Here is a 23,547-nt window from a genome sequence, read left to right as displayed (position 1 = left end):
AGTAGTAGAACACGACGTTCTCTACGTAAGCCTGACGTGAGTACGTGAACGTGATCCCCTCTACTGTCGACGATGAGGCGGAACCGGGCGGAGCATGTATCTAAAAGAAACCTTGACAGGAAAATGTGCGAATTGTGCAAAAGTTCTACACAGATGTGGTAAAATACAGAACAAATAAATAAATATTTTTTTGACAAATATGACATATAACATTTGATCGAAACTAAAACTGTAAACTGAAGAAATAACCGGGAAAAACTAAACCACATCAATCATCAATTCTTAAAAGAAACTTTCACAAAGTCAAGGATTTTAAAATAATATAGTTAAGTGTTTAAAGAGCAAGACACTCCCAGATCAACTTTTTTCTGATAAACTATATAAATGCGTATCTAACCGTGCTGCAGACACGTGTAGTTTTGCACTTTTGTGCATTTAAGTTAAAATTTAAATTTTCTGCCTAAAACTGTGAGTGTTGTGCCGTTGTCAGGTAAAAACTCTGCACTGCATTTGAATTTAAATCTGCCATCGTTATTGGCAAAGGGGTACCCTAGAACGTTAGCTGGTAGCATATGATGTCACAATGTCGTTGTGTGTGTGTGTATTTGTTAGCGGGCCCGCCCTCTTGGTCTGCTAGGCAACAGAATTTGTTGCATTTTTCAAACAGGAAGTGGGAGCGGAGTAATACTCTGGTAGGGGGTGACTTGCTCTTTAAGCAGTTACACAGAACTGGTGATGGCTACTGACCCCTTAGATTTCTAAACTTTTGCTTTTTTTTTTTTTTTTTTTTGCACAACTAACCAGTTTTGGGTTGCTTTTAGCAGCCCCTAGTGTTCTGTTAGTAAAACCAAAAGTGAAACTGTGCATTCACCTTTTTAAACACCTTAATCCATAATAATGTCTCCCCATCCTTCCTTAATTTCTACAGGAGCAGCTCATCACTAAATTGACCAAACCAGCAGTGTTTATGATCTAAAACATGCAGGAAGCAGACTGCAGCACCAGGCATGTCAGCTCCACAAGTCCAACTCTGAAGTTGCAAGTGCGACATTCTGGCCATAGAGGGTGGTCGGGGTCTGAGTGACATTTCATTAACCCTGTACAGGGTTGTTTTAGCACACACTGGCTCAAGAAAATTTTAAAATATGAAAATTTTGCAAAACACTTCAGATAAACAATTATTTGATCTTTCAAGGGAAAAAGCAGCCAAAACCTGGCACTGCATGCCTATTTGTAATAACTGCAATCAACCATTTGCTTTTGAGATCATTGAGCCTACTTGACATTGTCAGACATGTCTTACTTTTACAGGTCCGGCTAGAAACATTCAACCTAGCTTTCCAAATAACATAGTTTATCAGTTAGTGTGATTTAAAAGGGAGAGGACAGAACCTTCTCCACGTATTTTGGATAGCCCCCTCTAATAATTGAAATAAATAAAAAATAAAATGCCTTTAGAATTTACTCAGTATCAATAAAACATGTTAGCTGAAGTCTGACCCCTCCACCCCAAAAAACCCCAAAACAACAAAAATCATGAATCTGAATCCACAGAAGCAAACGTACTGTAAAAGTCTTTTATTCAATATTTTGTGTAAAGGCTTAGAGGAGAAGGGTCAACCAAGGACTGCATCCTTGCATTCTAGATAATAAAGTCCACAACGGGCAACAAATTGTTTAATAAAAATGTTGGCCTTCTATTTAGTATTTTGGCTTTCAAAAGCTTCCCATAAAGCGTGTCCGATGTTCAGTTACTTCTAGCGTTTATCGATTTATCGATCTACTTTCTGAACCCAAAACACAAGTCAGCTCTTTTACAATTGCCTCCAAAAGTTATTTAAGCAGCAGGTACTACTATATTTAAGACTTTTGTGTCCCGTCGGGCTTTAGTTTGAGCCTCAGCATCAGATGTCTGCGAATTTTGATGCACACTTGAATCGGACCCATCCACATTAGGGCGGTAAATATTCAGAATTTGTAAGGGAAAACATGAAAAACTGAGCGGGAGGGGAAGGTTTGTGCCCCTGGAAATTCAAGTGTGTTTGCTTTTCTTCTTTGTCGGTCGTCGAGGGTAAAACCAAACAAAAAAAAGACATGAGTTTCTATGGTCCATAGTATAGAAATGAGACTTGTTTCTGTTACATGAGCCAACAGCGTTGGCTGTCAGAGGGCTGAGAAATGAAAAGTTCTTCAGGATAATGGATGGAAAAAAGCAATGAGAACATCACAGGAAGCACTAGGATTTCTTGGAGTCCAAAAAGGCAACACGCCTTTTGAGATCACTCAGGTCCACTGGTGTGAAGGCTGCAGAGCGAATAATAACAATGATCAAAAACACATTTTTGATCTGAACACCTTCAATGTGACATTTAATAAAACATATTTATTATGACTTACAATGTAGGTTAGGGTTGGGGTTCTTGTCCACGTACTCCTGTGGTCCACGGTCGTTCCGTTCACTATTCTGTGTTGATCTGATGTCTCTGAGTACGCACTGCCAGGCTGCGGAAGGAGGGAGAGGAAACGTAACATCTTTGCTGCAAGCAAGAGCAGCTCAGAGGATTTTATTAGCAAAAATATAATAAGAAACATTGATTAAAGGTCATTAAGAAGCTAAACAGGCAAACTGATGGGATTTAACCTGGATTACAGGATAGTAGGGATGTGAATCTTAGAGCAATTCGCAATTTGATTGGATTCCGATTCTCTGGGTGTCGATTCGATTCAGAATCGATTCTCGATTTAAATCAATTCACAATCAATGTTAACAAAGTGCCAGTTCTAGGATGAACTACTTTGTTGTACAAGTTAGTTGAAGCTGTGGGACATTTTTATTTTACTTTAAACTGGTCATGCTCCAAAAATGCAAATTTACAAGGTAAACTAAAGTGACTCTAAAGCTAAACAGAAGCAATCTTTTGACCAAAAGGCAACATTTATTTTTGCTTCCCTTGTAAAATATAACAAATCTTTAGTTACCTAACAGTAGCTTTGAAAGTAATACGGTCAAATACTTTTCAAGTATGTGTAGAAACAACATTTGAGTCCTCAACCTGTTTAAAAAAAGTGCCTTAGATTTCTTACGAAGGAAAATGTGTTCTCTCATTTATCAATAACTTAAAATAAATACATGAGTAATCCTGAGCCCTCACTTATCAACTTAGAAAATAAATATGAGAATATCTCAAATTAATGTGTATGAAAAAATTACATTCTAGTCCCCACTTATCAGCAGATTCAAAAATAAATCATCTCAAGTTATGGGACCACAAAAGTAAACGGAGTACTGACTCTCCTAACAAAGATAAAAAAACAGACAAAAGTGCATCTCAAACCTGTAACATGCCAAACATTTGACTTCTTGGGATCGATTCTGAACCTTTGTGAATCGATTTTGAATCTTTATAAGTAAGAATCCAGATTCAGACTTGAATCAATTTTTTTCAGCACCTCTAGAGGTTAGTCAGCTTGTCACTTGTACTGAAGACTAAACATCTGACCACACACCTTGGGATTACTTGGATTTTCATAGCATAACAAACACCTCAGAGGGGGGAAATGCAAAGCACAGTCACCCACAGTTTTATGTCTGGAACATTATGTTTCAGTTCCAAGTCACGTTGCAGCTGATTGAACGCAATCTTACTGCACCACGTCATTGTAATGTGTAACTCCCGTGTGTTACTGTGCTTAATGAAGACGAGCCACGTAGGGGAGAACTTTGGAGATGGGCAGTGGAGTGGAGTGGAGTCACGACTGTATCCTGTTTAACTTCTCCATTCCCCTTTGCAAAGCTAAAAAAGACAGTACTCGTTCCTGTGTGACTATTACGTCAGGCAGGAAAAACCCTAACATGATCATTAGAAAACCGAATTATTGAATCAAGTGTTTCCCTCCACAACAGCAGGTGGCGACATGCACCCTTTGTTTTGGCATTCCTCCGGTTAGCCCGTAGCAAAACACAAATAGTAAACAAACATTGGTGGGAGTAAAGCAGAGTAAAACCGGGATATGAACATTGGTGGAAGACATGGACGACAACAACGCTGTAGCACAGCTGTACTGTTTGACGGTGTTGCATGTCAGATTCATGCAGAGTCTTGCTGTGATGATATTAGAATACCACTTTTGTCTCGTCACTTCTGTGAAAGGGAGTGGCCAGCCCGCTGTTGGTACCAGATCTGCTCGGGTTGCCAGATCGGCTTGGACTCCTGTACCTGCTGATGACATCACGCTACGCAAAAGCCACTCTGCTTTCACACATACAGTACAGGCCAAAAGTTTCGACAGACCTTCTCATTCAATGAGTTTTCATTATTCTTATGACCATGACCCTTTACAAGTGCTAAATACCTCTGGGAACTCCTTCAAGACTGTTGGAAAACTTTCAGGTGACGACCTCTTGAAGTTCATCAGGAGACTGCCAAGAGTGTGCAAAGCAGTAATCAGAGCAAAAGGTGGTTACTTTGATGAAAATAGAATATAAAACATGTTTTCAGTTATTTCACTTGTTTTGGTTAAGTACATAACTCCACGTGTGTTCATTCATAGTTTTGATGCCTTCAATGAGAATCTACCAATGGTTAGGGATGTCCCGATTAGGTTTTTTTGCCCTCAAGTCTGAATCATTTGATTTTGAGAATCTGCCGATACAGAGTCCCTATCCGATACTTTCGATACATAAAAAAAATAAATAAAGGAAGAAACAGTTCCAGAATGTTCCTTTATTTTTTTTATTTAATTACCTTTTTATTTTAATTTTTAACAACAGATCACTTCTGTGAGGTAGCTTGAACAATCAAGTAATAAATAACATAAATTATTCACTTTTGGACTTTATTGCAAATATAAAAAGCCTAATATAAATACAGATAGCACTTCAACTTCAAATACCTGGCAGGGGTCTATTTTGCCTCGGCCCCCAAAATGCTTAGATACGTCCCTGGGCATGGGACAGAGTTTTGAAGATGATCTGAATTGTATCAACTATATAAATACTACATGCTGATAAGTTATTGCTTTATACAGGTACAAACGTGTAGTGGGATCAATCTACCTACATTTAATTTTTTAAGAACTTTGTTTTGTTTTCTTGGTTTTTATTTTCCTGTCTTCCTATCCTGTCTGTCTCTGATCTTCCTGCATCTCCCAGTCCTCCAGAAAAACTCCTGCCTGCTTCTTTCTTTTTCACCTCACAAGTAACTTTTTAACTAGCAGATCAAATTGATCTAGTGACTGCAAAAAAAGCGGAGTGTGCACCGCGCTGCCCGGCTGAGCCAGTGATGAGCGCTGCAGCGCGAGCGCGTCCACACGTCCTGCTCAAATACAGACAGAACTTACCAGAGAGAAAATGACCGGACACAAATGACTGTGTGTTAATTATAAATTTTTTGGTGACGCCACTTAAAACTGTAGAAAATGTTACTGTGGCCGTGTGCAGAACGCAGCTGGAGTTCATGAATAATCAGCGGCCTGCCTGCCGCTCTCTGCTCAAAAGAATCTCCGCTACTCTGAGTCCATATAAATAATATAATATAGGCAGAAACTGGACTTTTTTTGTGCTCCTTCTGGGTCTGTAAGTTAAGGGCATCACGTGAGCCTGACAACCTTTAGGAGAACCAAGTTGCTCTCCTGTAATTTGAACCCAGTATCCAACTCCGGATCGGGGCTTGGATCAGGAAGTAAAGCCTGAGTCCCGATCAGTCTGAAACCACGTGATTGGGGCCGATTTCCGATCATGTGATCGGATCGGAACATCCCTATAATTGGTCATGGAAAATAAAGAAAACACATTGAATGAGAAGGTGTGTCCAAACCTTTGGCCTGTACTGTATGTATGCTTGGGCAATAAATTGATTTTAATGAATGAATTAGAAAATTTTGTTGCGGGCGATTTAAAAAAAGTAAAATAGAATTTTTATGTAATAGCATCTTTTTGGCTCCCCGGAGCTTCCGTAGCGTTAATTTCAAAGAACCGCGACAAAAATGGGTGTTTCTCAATGCCAAGGAACCTTGCCTTGATATCTTGGCCCCACCGCTGTTGCCTAGGGGATACGCCATCAGGAACCGCCAAGACGTGTTCCAATGTTCATGTTCTACAGAGGCGTGTGTTCTCCATTTGTTAGCCGTTTAGCTAGCTGAGCGAGGATACGGGAGGTGTGTTTTATGTCGATGGTTGTAGCCTAGCCTTGGTCAAAAATTACCCAGAATACACCGCCGTATTTTCAAAAGGACGGCGGATCAGAAGCCGGCAGCTACTTCAGGGACAATTTTCAAGTTTAAAAGTAAGTCAACTAATTAAAAATGTTTTTTTTTAATCCAAAGAAGTTATCTATGTTGGTTAGTTGCTTAGTAGTTTCAGCTTTGGTAGTAACTCACTTATATTTTAAATTTAATAAACAAATACACAATTTAAAAAGTAAAAGCCTTGTTTTATATTTACATATAAAATATAACATTATCTCTCGTGTCATGTGACGTTACAGAACCGCAGTGGAAGCCGCGGTCACGTGATGCAAGGAGCCTGGCCTTGCAAAACATCGCCTCGCAAGGCGACATTGAGAAACATTCAATGTCACAGCGCGCACATGAAACAGCAACAGCAAGCGACTCCACGGCCACCGGTAGAAGTGGGAAGTTTGTTCCTAAGAAAGGAATTAAATCATCCGTTGTTTGGAACTGGTTTGGGTTTGCTGCGACGGACGTGGAGCGAGGCACTTTTCTTCCAAGAGGGTGTTCATTTATTCATTATTCATCTCAGAAATGAGGGTAACATTTGTCTTGCTTGTGATTAAATAAAAAACAAAACTGGCTTTAAGGTGCCTTTCATTTGTATTAACTGCTATTCTTAATAATTGAGGGGGATAGAGAATCGGAAAAAAAATCGTAAATTGAATTTAAAAAAATCAGAGATTTAATTTTTAGGCCATATCGCCCAGCTCTAACTGTACGTTTTGGAAAGAGTTTAGCAGTTTTAAATCTGTCGCTCAGGAGGAAAGAACCACCATAAACCTCGCCAACAGGCAAGTAGCAGCTACGCTAGGGGAGAAGAGATTTTGTGGTGACGTCATATTTGTGATGTACATTCTGGTTTGGAGTCATAATAATTATGAACTTTTACAAGCTGATAAATCTCAAAGTACATGACAGGCGCAGTCGTAACACACCCTTAATTTAAATAGGAGTACAACATATGTGCAATCCAAGGCGTAAGGCAAATCGAATTAGAAAACAGCGTTTTTAGCCCAGTTGACTAGCATTATTTTTTTCGTTCTTCCAAAGACCCATGAGCCGACCGGAAAGGGAGGAGACTCAGGCCCCCTATTATTTAAAGAAACACCATACTGTCTTTGTTTTGTAAAGAACGTGAAACTACATAAAACCAACATCGGACTGCCAAAAAGCACAACAATTCTTATAAGTGAAAACTTTTAAATGTACTTACATAAATAGCATCCATTTCCATAAATGTAGAATTATTCTGTATATTTCGTTAGTTTTTATGTAAATAAATATATTTGTTCATTCAAAATTTTGCTTGCTATGTGCTCAATAAAGTTCTTTTATTTTGATTATACTGCTGAGGGTTTATCACTTGATATTTTGCTTTTATTTAACGTTTCATTTAGCAACAAATTTTCCCAGAATAGTGTTTGTTTTTCCACTGCAGGACTACAACCGCAAATTTGTTTGGACCAATCAAAGTCTTCAGTGTGAACGTGCTAACGTAACTTTTATGAACGTGGACCGCAACTCCGTAAGTCCTACGTTCAGCCAATCATCTAGTGTGACGTCATCAGTAGGCGCAGGATCCCGAGCCGATCAGGCAGCCTGAGCAGATCCGGTACCTACGCCAGTCATAGCTTGGCTAAGCTAAGATGACATTTACATGCAGAGAAGTTTGGTTTTTTAACCAAATTATCTGGGTGCCTTAGGTCAATTAGGAGTAGTCCAGTTCGGTTCGACTTTAGCTGAACAAATGCAATAAAAAATTTAAACTGTGCATTCACAATAAATCATTTTAAACATATTTTTTACACTTTTCTCATTTAAAGTTAACTGATCAAACAAATAAAGTCCCAGAGAAAAAAAAACAAAGAAGAGCTGGTTCATAAAAGACAGCAAAATTTAAAACAACCCAAAAAGGAAGAATGCTGTTGCCTGAGTTAGAGAAGGAAGGAAATTATTATTATTATATTTATGGTTATTTTCTGATGTACAGTGGCTGTAATAAATGAAACCTAAAATTAACAGTTTAACAAACTTCTCAGCAGTAGTGAAGAAAATATGAAAAATGTCAAAAATAATTGACTTATATTAGTTCTGATGGATTTGTAGGAATCAAGCTACAGTGTTCTTTTCTTGTTTTGTCCTGCAGTGGCTATGCTCAGTGTCAAAAGCAGGGAAAAAGTTTGTGTGTATTCATTCAGGTTTAAAAACAAATTTTCATCATTCTTATGCTGAAAATCATGCAAGATAATAATAAAAATACTATTTTCTAGGGCTGCACGAAATTAGGAAAACCTGCGATATTCGATAACAATGATTAATTTTGCAATGACGATATTGCTTGCGATAAATAAAAACTTAACTCAGGAACAAAAAATAATCAAAAACAAAGAAATAAAAAAAATCATAAAAAATGTGAAAAGCAAAAGATGTGAGGAAAGGGGAAAAGGAAAGGCAATCAGCGGATCCCAGATAAAGCAGAATCAGCAGGAAGAGCAGGACAAAGCTAACTCAGGTGTTTGCTAACCATCTAAATGAAGTGTGTCCGCCTCGGGGGCGGGCATCTAACCCATGAGAACCCACCCAAAACCCACCCAATTGGCCAAATGGGTGAAGAGCTCTATTTGATTTGTTAAAAAACACCGCGCTTCCGTTTGATTGACAGAATGCATTATGTGTAGCAAGCATTTGAGCTGACCATTCATTACGATATTTATCTGTTCTTTGCGATATGCATATTGTGCATGCTGATATCGCAATAATGATATATTTATGATATATTGTGCAGCCCTACTATTTTCGATTAAACAAATGAACAGGATGATGTTTAAGATTATAATCCAGAGTTTAGTCTAATCCTAATAGATAAAAACTTAAATTTAAATATCTTTCTGGATTTGACTTGGATCGTAGCAGACTTTAGAGATTAAAATGACAACGTTTGATCAACATCTGAGTTTTGGGCATTGGCTGACTCTAAACACGATGGTGGAGCTTAATTGACAATGTGATGATTATTTCAATTGTTCCAGTATGACAACATATGAAAGTGGTTTCTAGCAGATGATGAGTTTAGTCTCAGTTACCATGGTGACCTAAGCAACCTCACAAACAGCAGCCTTTTAGCTGAAACAAGAAATCCTGTTTCATACCATAACCCCTCTAGCTTATCAAAATTTACTTTAGTTATTCTCTAGAAGATAATTTACAGAAGAGGATTAGGGCCACTAAAAAAATAAAAAAAAATAAAAAAGATTTCTAACTTTAATCTGACTTTAATCTCAGAATTCTGACTTTTTCTCATGAATAAAAAAATCTGAATAATGAGGAAAAAGTCAGAATTCTGAGATAATTGTCAGGAATTTGTTTCGTTTCTTCTTTTATTTTAAGGAGCCCTAATCATCTTCTGTAGGAATTTGTTACAGAAAAAAAAAACCAGAAACAATGTACATTTGGGTGTTTTTTTTAAATTATGAAAACCTGAAAATGCTGACTGAGGCTGTAGAAAAAGTCACTCAACAGCTTTAAAACAATCTAGTTCTTTACTTTCTTAATTTAAATAATGAAAATGCCGCTCGGGACTCGAGGATTCTCGTCACAATAATCTTTTGTTAACTGACTCAGTTTCCCTTTTGGTTTTAAAGCCAGATCTCAAACCAGTTGTTAATCCCGAGAGACTGGTTCCAGACCAGCGCCGGCTCTTTGATGTCTACAATGATCAGCCATCTGCTGACATCAGAAGGTGGGATCACCACAAAAATTTGTGAACTGGTGTAAAAATATGCCAACTTATATAAAAGCTTCAGGCAAAATCAAACCAAACTATATTGATACTAGAAAATAAAACTGCTTTTAACCTGTTTACACGTGACCCAACATGGGTTTGGTTGCTCTTGATGCACATACCACTTCAGTTTAATTAATCAAAAAACTAATGTTATAAGCAGCCAAGTATATATTTTTTCATTTTTAACAATTCAGCTCTATTCTAAAACAGACATACTTACTATCATGTATAAAGCGCACATTTTCCTCATGTGCTGGGGTAAAAAGCTCCCCACTGTTAGTTGGCGATCTTGGGCTGGAAGTCCTCTTGTAACTATTCACCATCCTTGGAGCAGATGAGCTTTACGAACAGGAAAACAGCAACATTAGCAGCGTAGCAAACGCTCTGTCCCTTGTCTCGTGGAAAATAAACATTATCATGCTACAACCAATTTAAGCTGCAAATTCAAGCACGTTTTGCAGCACTTGTACACACATGCAGTACAGACTTAAAGTGCTATTTGTTTTCCCAGACCTGGTCATTCTGTTTGCAGCCTGTACTGGCTCCTTGCTCCTTTGTGGTGAGTGGATTCAAAGGGTGAAAATGTTCACAAGTCCTAAATAACACACAACGTAACTTCAGTATTTACATACAATTTAAGAGTCTATTTTTAGCGTCACACATGTATAGAGCCACAACTAAACGAAACTATTTCACCAGAGCTAAACTCTTGTAAAACCACTGCCTTGTTTTGATTGTTAGCGTCTCAACGATCACCTACAATAACATCTATCATGTGAATAGTTCTGGAAAGACTGATGACAACATAAACACGTGGCTACTGTGAAGGTGAACTATTTATCTGAAGTGACAGTCGGCTGTGCCTCTGAAGAAACAAGAGGTTTTTGGCGTTACCTCAACCTGAAGCTTTTGTTTACGTTTTGACTTGATTAGCCTCAGTGATGCTAGCGTCTGCTTACAGTGCCGAAACCACTACAATAACAAACGATTCCATCTTAAAACCTGTTTAAAGCTATTAAGAGTACGGTTCACCACAAACTTAAGCTTTGAGTAAATGTTTCAATGGTTTCAGCTAAGTGAATTTAGCCCTGTAGCTACCGAGCAGCTTTGTCTTGGCGGAGCGTTAGCTTAGAGCAGCTAATGATATTCCCTCAATTTCAATACAACTAATTTATTAGCGCCAACCCACCACAGTGATGGTATTGTCATAATACTCGAAAAATAGAGGCATTAAAAATAAGACAAACCTTTGGGGAATTATTCTCCTTAATGTCTGTATTCAGAGACAGAAAACGCCGTTAGAACTGCTAAAACGTTGCCAATGCCAACCAATCACTTCCGGGAAGCACGCGGAAGAGATAAAAAGTCCGTCTCATTAAAAACAGAAAAATAAACAAATAACAGTATAATCATTACTGTTATTTATTTATTGTTATTTTTATTTTAAAATATTTATATTATACCAAAAACCTACATGCACGATGCAGTAATACTTAAAAAGTCTCCGATAAATAAAATAATACAATGAAATTACACGAGTTAAAGCAAATATAATGTACAATCTTGTGATATGAAGTAAAAGTCAAGTTACACTGGAGAAAGTCCAAATTTATGTCCTTCTGCTTCCCAATTTTGCAGAGCATGCCTTTAAGATTAAAGAAATGAAACGATTCATACCAAATTTCACACAAAAACAAGAGGTGGGAATTGTTATCAGCACCTTTCTTGTGAAATTTTTATTAGACATCAATTTGCTTGTTTAGGAGTGAAACATATTACAGGAAATTTCCTATGAAAATGCTTTAAAACGCATAATCAAAGGCTCTTGAGATTATTTCTCAGCACTTGCACTTTGCATTTAATCAGACTAGCAAAATTCTTCAGTTTAATGTCACAGAGGCCATTTTTCTGCAGATCTTTTGATAAAAGAACTGAGTTTACATTGTGCAGTTTTATACAGCATCACAGACATTCACTCATTCATTCACACATTCATAGAATACTTTTTTTACGCACCAGTCACATATTCAGCATGCAAACACTTGCTCGGAACAGTAGGGGCAATGAGGGCAGAATGGGTTCAATGTGTTGTGTACACAGATAACATATTAGCTTTATTAGCCAGAAATTGCTCCATCAACCAGGTGCTAAATTAAACTGTAATGTCATCAAAACTTAAAAGAAATGTGGTTATTTTGTAGAAGTTTATTTATGAAAATGTACAAAATCAATAATGAAACAGAAAATATAAGACTTTTACATTTGAATTTTTAGAACAGCGACTAAATATATCTGCAAAAATGCTACAGCTTTTCAAGAACTCTATTAACACAACTTTCATTTCTTTCATTAATATTGTTATTTAGCCTCCATCATTTAGGATCCTCTTCTGCCCAGCAGGGAGGATGCATAACGCTGTATAAAACACAACTATCTTTTGTGTTTTTCACCATATATCCATAATTTCCCCATAAATTACAGGCTGCAACAAAAAAAGTGACTGCATAACACCGTTTCAACTGAATAAAAAAATTAATGAAAAATTCATGAGAATAAAAACGTAATTTTCTCCATAAATGAGTAGATTTTCAGAACGTTGCATGCTGCATTAAAAGGGAAAGACCTTTGGGTTCAGTGACAAGAACGACACTGAAGCTGAGAGTAGTAACAAAAACAAAAATGCACTAAATATGCACACAATAAAGGATGAATCCACAGTGAAGTAAAACTGAATAATCACAAAAATGAATTTCTAAACAATTACAGGAATCTGAGCCGCATTTTAGAATCTGAGCAGCAGTTTTCCGTCTCTCAGTGATCCTTCTTTAGCTTGGGTTGGTGCTGTTGCCTCTCTGAATGTTAACTCCTTTTATTTTTGTCTCGTTCGCAGACATCCTCTCTCCTGGGTCCACTCAGTGTCAGTTAACCCGGTCACACGCAGCCTGCCTCAAACAGTTTAGCCAGCTCTTTACAATCCGGGTCGATGAGGTCTGCTGGCTTCTCTCCGCTCTCGTTCTCAGCTTCTGTGCTCGCTCCCTTCGCTAACAGATACCTGGAAAAAGAGCCAAAAAATATTGTTAGTCCAATAAAGCCATTTAGTTCATGTGTAAAACACATCAATTATTAATGTCGTATCCATCGTTGTTAGCTTCCTGAATGGCCTCAGTTGAGAGTCCTACAGGACTGATGAGCTAACAGCTAGTCTAAGCAACACATGTATAGAGCTGTCTTCAAAAATCTTCAATCTCCAAATATTTACAGGGTTATATGCAACGTTGTTGGATAAAAACATATATTGTAATGACTTGACTGTGTAACATCTGGTGTTTTTAAACAAAGCTTCATCCATTTATTTTACTCGGGTAACAGACAGGCCTTTTCAGTTCTTACAGGAAGGACGTTTTTGGAGGTTTTGACCTCGCCTGGTACCAGTCCTAGTCCCCCTTATCAGTAGAACTCCCTTGAGACAGCTTTATTGTTTTAGAAATTGCACCTGAAGTGTCTCCCTGCAAGAGAGTCTGTGAGAACCTCGAATGTGTGTGTGTGTAAATGTGTGTGTGTTTTATCTTGCTGTGTGTGCTTAATAAATACTCTTGGAGGACTTTGTCTGATGAGAGTGAACTGTCGGACCTTGTTTGGTGTGTATTTCATTCTCCACTTTGCAAAGTCTAAATTGATTTGTTGATTGATTATTGGTATTGGTTTTGATCAGCTGATTATTATAATCCCTGCGTGTTTAACTTTCCCTAAGGTAATCCTGGATGGGAGATAAAATGAACTAAAAAACGTTATTTCTTAAAAACCCTTTCAACATCTTAAATTTTTCGTTACATGGCTCTGCCTTCAGAAATATTGAAAATTTCTTGCTGGACTTGTTTAAATTTAGCTACTATGTCTTCAGGAAGCGATCCACTATGCTAATGTATACCTGGCGATTTCTGGGTAACTATCACTGCAGGCCATGTGCAGCGGCGTCCAGCCGTCCTCGTCTCTCTGGTGGACGTCAGCGCCATACTTAACCAGCAGCTTCACCACCTCCAGGTTTCCTGTTAGCACGGCTTCATGCAGAGCAGCCATTCCTACACACACACACACACACACACACACACACACACACACACACACACACACACACACACCATCAGTATCCACGTTTTAAAGATTTGAACTCTAGATGGTGTTAGACAACAACGCCTAAAATGGGGCAGTAAAAGTTGGCGAGACGATCTCTCACCTGAGTGGAACAGCGTATCCACGCGGACCTTCCGTGCTCTCATGAAACGACCAATTTGCTCCAGATCTCCTTTTCTGACGATATCCTGAAAGATGATGTCATTGGGGAAATGCACACTTCTCTTTGCGGGTGCAATGGGTATGACAGTTGCAGGGCTCTCCTGTGCTTGTGTGCAGCGCGTTGAGCTGTATCGTGACACTTTGCTGTAAGAAGGGACATATGTTGACGCGGTTTTGTAGGAAGACGTGTGATATGACGAGGTGTAACTCGCGGAGCTCAGCTGCGTTGGGGTGTACTTTGAAACCGAGGCGTATGTGGGTGTCGTTGTGTATTGTGAGGGGTTATAGTAGTAAGGTGTATGGTACACCGGTGTGTACTGTGAACTTCGTGTGTATGTTGACACGGGTAAATGGTAGTTGTACTTCATCCTTGCAGCTTCGTTACCTCCTTCGTTCAGAAGGAGGAAAATGAGAAATCCAAGTGAGACAAAAATCCAAGGAAATAATTGTGTCCTTTGCAACGTGTCCCTCTTCTCTTCTTTCTGTGTCCTTTACGTTTCCAGCAGTAGCAGCTCATGCAGTCTTCCGCTTCACTTTGCTAAATCCACTTCCTCTCTGTTATTTTTATCCATCTACTTGATCTCTTTTCCTGTCAGATTCAAAGCAGCAGTCACACAGAACCGTGGCATAGCAGGGCGAGCCGAACAGCATCTCTATATACCCTCTGTAGGGCTATTTTAGGGGAGTAAGACCCAATGACTTCAGCTTAGAAATGAGTGACCCTCACAAGGCTCCTCCCGCTGTGATCACATGGCCACTGACACCAAACTCGCTCCTAGATCATAAAAATGTTGACAAGCACAATGTTCCTTTAGAGTCCTCACACTAAATGTTCTCTATACTCATTTTATAGTGTCTGTAGCTGAATTAAAAAGGTTGCATGGAGTTATTTTTTCTATTTTAGGAGATTGCAATCCATAATGCATCCTCTTTCATTTCATGATTTTTTTTGGGCACGTAAACTAAAGAATAAACAGAAACAGACACTTGATTTCAGCGTGACACACTGTTCTAGTGTGTTTACAGCATGTCCCAAAGTATGTTTTGTGCTCACTTTCATGCTTTGCACAACAACCTGACTGGGAAAATGATCCAGCGACGACATTTGACAAGGAGGGGCAGTTATGAACAACTGAGTGGGCAACGATATTCAACCTCTCCCCTCAACGGCCTCTGAAATGTCACATGGCTGCTCTAAGCTATTTACAACCATAACCCTTTGACAGGCTCTGCAATCTACATCAACAACAGAAAAACACATCTGCAGCATAGATTGATTTGCTTTGGTTTTGTGTTTAAGAAGTCGAAATCAAGAAAAAAAAGCCACAAAACTGGCTAAAATTCAGACTGCACACAGCCACTCTCAAAATTTCCCCAAATAGCCATAATTCCATCATTTGTTGACATAAGAATATTTTCTTTGATGAGAAATATTTTTACAATGAATATTAGGTAGAAACAGATTAATTAACAACAGACCGATAAGTTAGCAGGTAACATCTTGAAACACCTCCAGTCTCTAAAGTGTTTTAGGAGTTCATGTGAGAAATATTTTAAAGTTATTTTAAACCACAACATTTCCACCAATTTCATATTACACACCCATTCAGTCAGAAATGTGAGATTCTGACTGTAGTACAGATGTTCTACGAACTAAACCTTCTGTGTAAATAACAAGAACATCAGTGAAAAAGTGAATGAAATATTGTTAGCATGAACCACAATGACATGTTCAGATTTTTAACGGCAGAAATCGAACACGTAACTGGTCCAATTGGAATTAATCTCTGTTTCTCCATACTGATTTTGTTCAAAAAGACATCTACAACAGGTAAGATACTGATTGTTCATACCTTTCAACAGAAAGTCTAAAACACTGGTATTATTTGTGAGGTGCAATCATTCATTCAAGTAAATCTATTCCTTTAATTTTATAATAGTTTTTTTTTATTTTTGTTATAAGGTTGTAGAGGGTAATTGTTGTTGCTTTTAAGCTTAATATATTACCTTTACTTATGACCAATAAGCTGTGATATTCTATATAAATATAGAATATCAACCTGCTTGGTCTTTGGATGTTTAATCAGACGATTCTAGGATTCTTTGCTTTTTCAGGGATCAAACACACTTCGTCTCAACTCAGACAGAGTCAGGTTTATAAAAGATAAGAAACTTATTTTCTAAACAAATAAAAACATGACAAGTTAACCAAGGCTACTGTGATGGATGAATCTAAGAGGATGGGATGTGATGCATGGTGACTGTGTGTGAATGTGAGGTTATCAGAACCTTCGTATCTAGGTGAAAAGAATTTGGTTTGCATCAAGCTATGAAGTTGGTTTTTATCAAAAGCGGCATCAGACACAATCTGTGTGTCTACCTCACCCGTTCTTTGGAGACCCTCTTCGCGGATCAGGAGGTCAGGGAGGTCGAATGACCGCTGGGCAGCGAGGTTTGGTAGATTAACCTCAGCACCGACTCTCCAGTCCAGAGATGTTTCCGAGTCACAACAGATAGATGAAATCGTTTGCGTCTAGAACAGCTGGTTCTGAATAGCTGAAGGAACCGTTTTGCTGTGTCAGGTTTAGGCAGCTTTTAGCAGGGTTTTTGACAGCTTGTCAAAAATTGCTCTGGGTTAAAGAGGGTTTGCTACGGATGGCCTGTCCGCAGCTTTCTCTAGAACGGACTCACCGTCAAGTGAGCTCTGTTTTAATATTCTCATATTATGAATTCTTGGCGAACTGAGACGCCCCATGTTAAGGGGTGTTCACAAGCAAACCTCAGAACGTCACGCCTTGTGTCAGATACAGGAGTTCTGATTCGTGGAACAGAAAGCAATGTGTCAGGATATTAGCTGAACCTTGTCATCGTCACGTGTCTGAGTGTGTGAGCTTTCAGAAAATAGTGATTCACTTGTTCAACCAACATTACTGATCATCATTTATCAAGTTGTTTCATTTCAACCACAGTAATTTCAGCACAGATTAATCAAAACATTGTTATTTATTCATATAACGTTTGTTCACTCGCTATTATAACAGTTCAGTCCTTTCTTCTGTGCAGGACGGCCTAGATAAGCAGACAGGCTTGGCAAAGAAGGACCTTGAGAAGGGAACATGATGTTGACAATCTGTTATCATGTGTTCAGAGCTGCAGAGAGGTCCAGACTCCAGCTGATGGAATGGCAGGATCCAGCAGATTAATGGCAAAAAATGTAGACTTCTGTCTCCATATGACCAGATACTGAAGAGGTCAAACTGTACATGAAAAACTGACCATTTGTGGACGTTACAAGGTGATTTGAATACATACTAAAAGTGCTGCTTACAGTATTAATATAACGCCCGCTTCCACTGTCGGAACTACCGTGTAATATTTGCGGCATGAGCGTCTGTCCCTTTCACTGGTCTAGCCCAAAAGGACCATTTTCTGGTCCCTTTCAAGAACCAGTGGAGTTCCTGAACTTATATGTACGCAGAAAGGCTAGTGCGGATTGGTTGTAACTCGATGGGAATTGACATCAGCAGACGTTGCCAAAGAACTGGCATTTGTAAAACTGGAAGCGTTGCTGGTGAAGCAGAATGGAAGGAAAGAAAATAAACAGCATTAATGCAGATTTAAAACCATCTTTTCTAAATTCCCAGCTTAGACAAATGAGGCGTAAATCTCCCCACCATAGGGAGCCTAAGTCATGCCCATCTACTTCCGCATCATGGGTCCCCAGAAGAACGAAAAAAATGAATGCAAGTCCATGGGGCTAAAAGCGCTATTTTCTAATTCTGCTTGTTTTGTGCCATGAATTTCACATATGATGTCTGTGAATTTCAAAGACACATTTTGATACCAAGAACGTGCTTATTTTCAAATGGGGGGAAATGCTATTTTGGGTTTTGTGTGAAAATAAGTCCAGGACTACAAATGCGCATCACAAAAGTGACGCCATCGGACCGGACACGGAGAAAACTGAGGGAAAAGGGCTGTAAGTTCAGCAAACTTCCCACAGGTGGAAAGAACCACCATAATTCTGGTCTTGTGGTAAGTAGCAGTTACTTTAGCGGAGAGGATTATGTGGTGACGTCACATATGCGACGTGCCGATTTCTAGTGTGTAGTCACGCTAATTACGAACTTTTACAAGCTAATAAATCTCAAAGTACAAACTGGCATGGTCAAAACACCCATCATTATTTTTCATTTAAATTGCAGTAGAACATAGAAAATAACGTTTTTGGCCCCATTGACTTGCATTCATTTTTTAGTTCGTCCGGGGACACAAGAGCCAACCGGAAAGGGAGGAAATTTAGGCTCCCTATGTCGTAGTATTCACTATATGTCGTCTTAGAGCGCGGTAAAAAAATTACGCCTATTATGATAGTTGAAGGTCGCATTTTAGGTCACAAATCTGCCCTCCTCATCTACCGAATGGATTCAATTACTTGACAAAACATAACTTTTAATGAAATTATTGTTCGTGGATGCCTTTTGGTGTTGATCACATTACTCGCTGCCAAAGCAGCTGCGATCTTTATGTTTTTAGTTGCTGATGTTTTAGTAAAATCCTGAAAGGACGGATTTAGAACGGAGACACAAGAGCTGAAAGGACCGGGCCATTGCATCTGCTGGTCACTTTTCCCCTCCCAGACATTTCTCAGAACCCCTCTAGTGGAAACAGCTATAGATTGGTAGATCGTTGTATCATAAAACATTTTTGATCCAGGCAGACCTACTCAGAACTAGTTCTAACTGGTTCTTTTGGAAGACGCTGCCAGAGTAACACAAATACCATTGCCCTCCTCCTGGTTTCATTTATCAACTGCAGCAACTTCTCCAAACCTCTCTCCAGGGATTTGTTTTGATTGCTTTAAAAAGTTAAGAATCTATTTGTATGATTCATAAATCAAAACCTCTCCTCCCTTCCCCTGTGTGTCTAACCCTAACCCTACGCTGGCACCATTAAACAGTTTTGCTTACAAAAGTTATATTTAAACAACAAGTAAGGCAGGAAAAACAACAATTTGTTGTTCTGAATTTTTTGGATTACTCAATCTAAAGTGTGATTTCAAACAAACTGACCTCAAAAAGTAGATATTCAGTAAGTTAGATCCTATTTGGAGCTCAGCCAGCTATCATTCAGCTCTTCTGCATATTAGAGGTCCCTAAACGGGAGAAGGAAGAGGGTCAAGAGGCAAAAGTCAGGACAAGTTGAAGCGAGTTTCCAGCTGATGAGTTTTAGAAGCAGCTGTTGGCTTCTGCAGATGCTTATGTAGCATTACAGGGGTGTTCCCGCGCAGCAGCGGCAGCGACACTCCCTTTAGATCCTCCTGCAGCGATGTCTTCACCATGAAGAAACAGGAGCCTCTGCTTGTGGAGGGTGTTTGTTTGCTGCATACCAGAGCGAAGGGGGCAAGCATGTCTGCTATACATAGAGCCAGGCTGCACGGCCTCTGAACAAACTGCCCTTTGGAGCATGTTATGGTTTGTCAAATTACCAGGACTGGTAATTATTATAAATATGCATCCATTATCTTAACTGCTACTCCCTTGTTAAGGTTGTCAGCTGCTTATCAGGAGTCATCAGGTGAGAGGTGGGCGACACACTGGACAGGGATAAGTTGGAGTCTCCACATTACCCAACATGCAACCAACTCAGCCAACATGACTATTTAATAAGCCGATTTTTCAGATCTTAGTTGTTGTAAATTGCTTTTTGAAAAAACAAAAACAAAAAACAAACAAAAAAAACACACCAACAGATCTAATGGAAGGGATTAAGAAAAAAGAAACAAAAACAAAGTTACCTATAGTTTCAGCTTTTCTTGAAAACATCCCTCCTATCTTGGCCACATGAAATCTCAGTAGATGATCACATCTGGGATTAGTCTGTGTCTGGGCCTGAAAGGCTTGGTGGGAAGTAGCTGGTGTTATGGCACGTGCAGTTGGCAGAAAAAAGGAGTTTGTCTCTAAATCAGGAGGCAGTAATCCTCTGTGATCCAGTCAGAACGAGGGGTGGTCATGCCTGCTGCAGGAGGCGCTTCTATCCGGGGTCACTTAAAAAGGAAAGCCGAGATATTCTGCAGTGAAAGTTTAGCTTTTTCTTAGATTTAATCTACAAATGTCTATAGTTTTACTTTTTCATCTCAAATGTGACAATATAAACTTATTTTATTTTAGAATGATCTCCATTCATTACTAAAAGTACGCAATGTCTAAAGATGTTTTTCTTCATGACTTCTTTAATTCCAGAAGAAAACGCCACACCATTTGGTTCAGTGCGATAATGCAGCTCTGTGTGCTCGCCAGTGTTGTTAGCGGAAAGAAAAATCCCTGAATCGTTCGTATTCAGTATCAGAGATTAATAGTGGAAATCATTTCCAGCCTTTGATGGAGACACTGTTACAAAAACACACAAAAGTAATAAGGAAAAAAAATTCTAAACAATTTTGGCATTTTTGACATCTTGGACCAATTATTCTTATGTAATAAACCAAAATACAAGAGAATCTTTATTATTGTCAGCTGTAGACTTCCAGACAGTAGGGAAATAATGTTTTTTGCTCACGTTGGCAATGAACCACTGAACAGTTTTTAAATAAATCCTCAGTGATTCTTCATTAAATGCAGTGGCGGACCTAGAAAAATTGACATGGGGCAAAGAAGATGCAAAAGGTCTATGAAGGGTGGACATGCAGGACCTCCCCGTGGAATAATGGAAGGCTCTACAGCAGGAGAGGAGTTGCCCCCCTGTAGACACACCCTTGTCTGGATGATTCATAAGGTGTTTTTACGAAAAAAATGCTGCCAATTTGCTGCAATGCCATGGCAGCATCAATGCCTTAGGTCATTTATGAATAGTCAGACCGTGGCGGTAATGTGGCGCAATCATGTAATTTTTATAGAAGATTAGGCGATGGTGGTATAAAGGGGGTATGGGGGTGGTCCCTGCGCTGAAGCGGACCTCTGTTTATCTTGGACATAACTTGCCGCACTCAGACATCTGTCCCCATCAGTCTCTGTACAGTCTCAGGTGATCTGAGCTCCAGCTCTAATGGAGAGAAGCCCCAGGAGCGCTGCAGTACTCCAGTTTGCCATCTCAGCTGATTTTGTTCAAAAAGCAAAACTTACGGCCCGTGTTTACTTTCATATAGTTGCCAGAAGGAGCTCTGTAGTAATTCCCCACGTCATCGTGACACCTCCCTCTTTTGCACCAAGGTACAATCACCGTATTACTAGCAAGCGAGACAGAACGAATGCCGCAAAATTCCTGCAACGCCATGCTGGTCAGTTGAACTTTTCTAAAGGAAAATAAACTGATCCAAACGTAATGGCGGTTCAAAGGTAATGGCGGTTCAAAGGTCTGGAATCCTGTTTCCCCCAGCGAGAGCAGCCATCTACGGCGCTCAGCCACTGTAGCCACAGGTGGGAGGGAGATCTGGGGAGAAGCGCAGAGCACATTGTCTCCTGCAGGTTGATGACCTCACCAGGCTGAAGTCCACCGGGGGGTGGGGGGGTAGGTCGGGTTTTCACAGCATCTGTCTGCATTCCTTCATGGGGGTTTGTTCCCAGCCTCTCAAGGCTGTTATGGCGTCAGATTCGGGTAACAAGACTTTGTTTGGGTCAGGCTGAGATAATTTTCCTCTCTGCCTTCAGTCTTTGAACTGATCATTCCAGTCCTTCAGTGAAGCCAATTTGGGTTTTTAAACTTGTCCATACCGTCCGGTGACCCTCTCCGAGATGACATCCATTTTGCGCACTGATACCGGTATCGCAGCTAGAACATTGTCCAGCTTACGATTCACCTCGAGTAACGTCCCAGTCTGTGAAGTCTCCACACGGACAGTGGTTTCCGTGGGTGCGGGTCGCCCCCCCAATCGCTCCCGTCTTCCCAAATTTCCAGAAAACCAGATATCCTCCCACTCCAATCAGGAGAAATCCAGTGATCATCAGGCCGAATATCCACACGTCTTCGATGTCCTCAATGGACAGCTGGGAGAGGCATATGATCTTCCATTCCCTCCAGGAATCCAGCATATACCCCGCCGGGTGTGTCCCCTGCGGACCTGTGGGAGCCCCCTGCTCCGTTCTCATTGTTGAAAAAATCTTATCAATTGCGTTGAATGACCAATTTATCAAATCCATGGTTAAAAATAGGGTTTTTCAGAGGAAGTGCAGAGAAGTGCTCTGTGGGCAGACAGGACAAAGAGCCTTGGGAAAAAAGATAAGGGAGCAAAAAGAGAAGCGTCTGTACTCTGCGAGTGCCAGAAAAAGGACATTGTCACAATCTGCTCCTGCCTCCCTGACTGTGTCTTTCCCCTGCCTTTTATTAGTCCCTATTGGTTTCAACTGCCACTTGTTTACCTGCCCATGTGTTCCTGATTTTCCCCTGTGTATTTATACCTCCCTTCTTGTATCAGTCTTTGTCGCATCATTGTTTGTTGTCAGCGTTGTTTTGTCCTGTCATTCCCGCTCTGCCATTAAATCTACTTTTATTTTATCCGTGCCTGCATTCCTGCCTCCTGATCTGCTCCACCACACATGGTCCGCCGTCATCAACACCCTCAACGTGACAGAATGATCCGACCATCCTGGACCTGTGGTGAGCTCTAGTCACCTACCTGGAGGAATTTTTTTTTGCTTTATCTCCTTTTCAGAGGAGGGAGATTTCGACCTGAGGGTTTTTTTTTCGGTGCATCCTAGCTGTTCTCGGGGTGGTCGAGCCCACTGGGAGGTTTTGGCGCATCCTACCTGTTCTCGGGGTGGTCAAGATCATTCTCCTCTCCTGCTGTTTTCGCCCCGTCCTGTTTTTCCCATGGAAGCCGCAGATCCTGGAGCTTTGATGGAGTTACACCCCCTACGCACGCCAAAATTCTCCGGGGTGGTAGGGCCGGTTTCCCCGCTCTTCTTCTGCTTCCCTGCACCCAAGCCTCTGCCTGTGACCCAGCGAATCGTGATGTGCACCTGCTCAGACCGTTTGTTGAGTACCTGCCGCCGAGCCGGGTTTCCTTGCGCCGCTCCTGCAGTTCTTCTACTTCCTGGTCCACACCTGCAGGGCCTATTCCTGCAGGTCCTCCATGCTGCAGCCTCTTCTGAGTCCCGCTGCTGCAGCCTCTTCTGGGTCCCATACCTGCTGCTGCAGCCTCTTCAGGGTCCCACGCCTGCTGCTGCAGCCTCTTCAGGGTCCCACGCCTGCTGCTGCAGCCTCTTCAGGGTCCCACGCCTGCTACTACAGCCTCTTCCGGGTCC

General features: G+C 40.2%; 2 protein-coding genes across 3 annotated transcripts; both read right to left on the bottom strand.

Annotated features, from left to right (window-relative positions):
* Positions 1-1,563: 1,563 nt before the first annotated feature.
* Positions 1,564-11,375, bottom strand: mcrip1 (MAPK regulated corepressor interacting protein 1). 2 transcript variants are annotated; one of them, XM_015945956.3, is made up of 5 exons: positions 11,263-11,375; positions 10,529-10,610; positions 10,236-10,354; positions 2,398-2,502; positions 1,564-2,304 (listed from the first exon to the last, which is right to left on the bottom strand). In XM_015945956.3, exons 2-5 carry the CDS (start codon positions 10,534-10,536, stop codon positions 2,237-2,239), a joined length of 300 nt encoding a protein of 99 aa, XP_015801442.1. In that variant the 5' UTR covers positions 10,537-10,610; positions 11,263-11,375; the 3' UTR covers positions 1,564-2,236. The 2 variants fall into 2 exon arrangements, with proteins under 2 accessions (XP_015801442.1, XP_054606451.1); XM_054750476.2 differs by lacking the exon at positions 10,529-10,610 and having other exon boundaries at positions 11,263-11,367.
* Positions 11,376-12,205: 830 nt separating this feature from the next.
* On the bottom strand, positions 12,206-14,995 carry ppp1r27a (protein phosphatase 1, regulatory subunit 27a). The gene is made up of 3 exons (XM_015945957.3): positions 14,250-14,995; positions 13,944-14,094; positions 12,206-13,067 (listed from the first exon to the last, which is right to left on the bottom strand). The coding sequence occupies exons 1-3, from the start codon at positions 14,674-14,676 to the stop codon at positions 12,947-12,949; spliced, it is 699 nt and encodes a 232-aa protein (XP_015801443.1). The 5' UTR covers positions 14,677-14,995; the 3' UTR covers positions 12,206-12,946.
* Between the last annotated feature and the right edge of the window lie 8,552 nt (positions 14,996-23,547).

The sequence above is a fragment of the Nothobranchius furzeri genome, chromosome 12 (assembly GCF_043380555.1).
Source record: "Nothobranchius furzeri strain GRZ-AD chromosome 12, NfurGRZ-RIMD1, whole genome shotgun sequence".
Taxonomy (NCBI): Eukaryota; Metazoa; Chordata; class Actinopteri; order Cyprinodontiformes; family Nothobranchiidae; genus Nothobranchius; species Nothobranchius furzeri.
The sequence above is the reverse complement of the archived record's forward strand: the minus strand, read 5'-3'. Positions and strand labels throughout refer to the sequence as shown.

Excerpts from the sequence above, each read along its gene's own strand:
- mcrip1 (XM_015945956.3), bottom strand. Across the intron at positions 2,503-10,235 it reads TGTGCGCTTTATACATGATA|CCTGGCAGTGCGTACTCAGA; the intron begins GTAAGTATGTCT and ends CTCCTTCCGCAG. Across the intron at positions 2,305-2,397 it reads CCCCAACCCTAACCTACATT|CCTTCACACCAGTGGACCTG; the intron begins GTAAGTCATAAT and ends TTCGCTCTGCAG.
- ppp1r27a (XM_015945957.3), bottom strand. The coding sequence starts at position 14,676 with ATGAAGTACAACTACCATTTACCCGTGTCAACATACACACGAAGTTCA. Across the intron at positions 14,095-14,249 it reads GGATACGCTGTTCCACTCAG|GAATGGCTGCTCTGCATGAA; the intron begins GTGAGAGATCGT and ends GTGTGTGTGTAG. Across the intron at positions 13,068-13,943 it reads AGTTACCCAGAAATCGCCAG|GTATCTGTTAGCGAAGGGAG; the intron begins GTATACATTAGC and ends CTCTTTTTCCAG.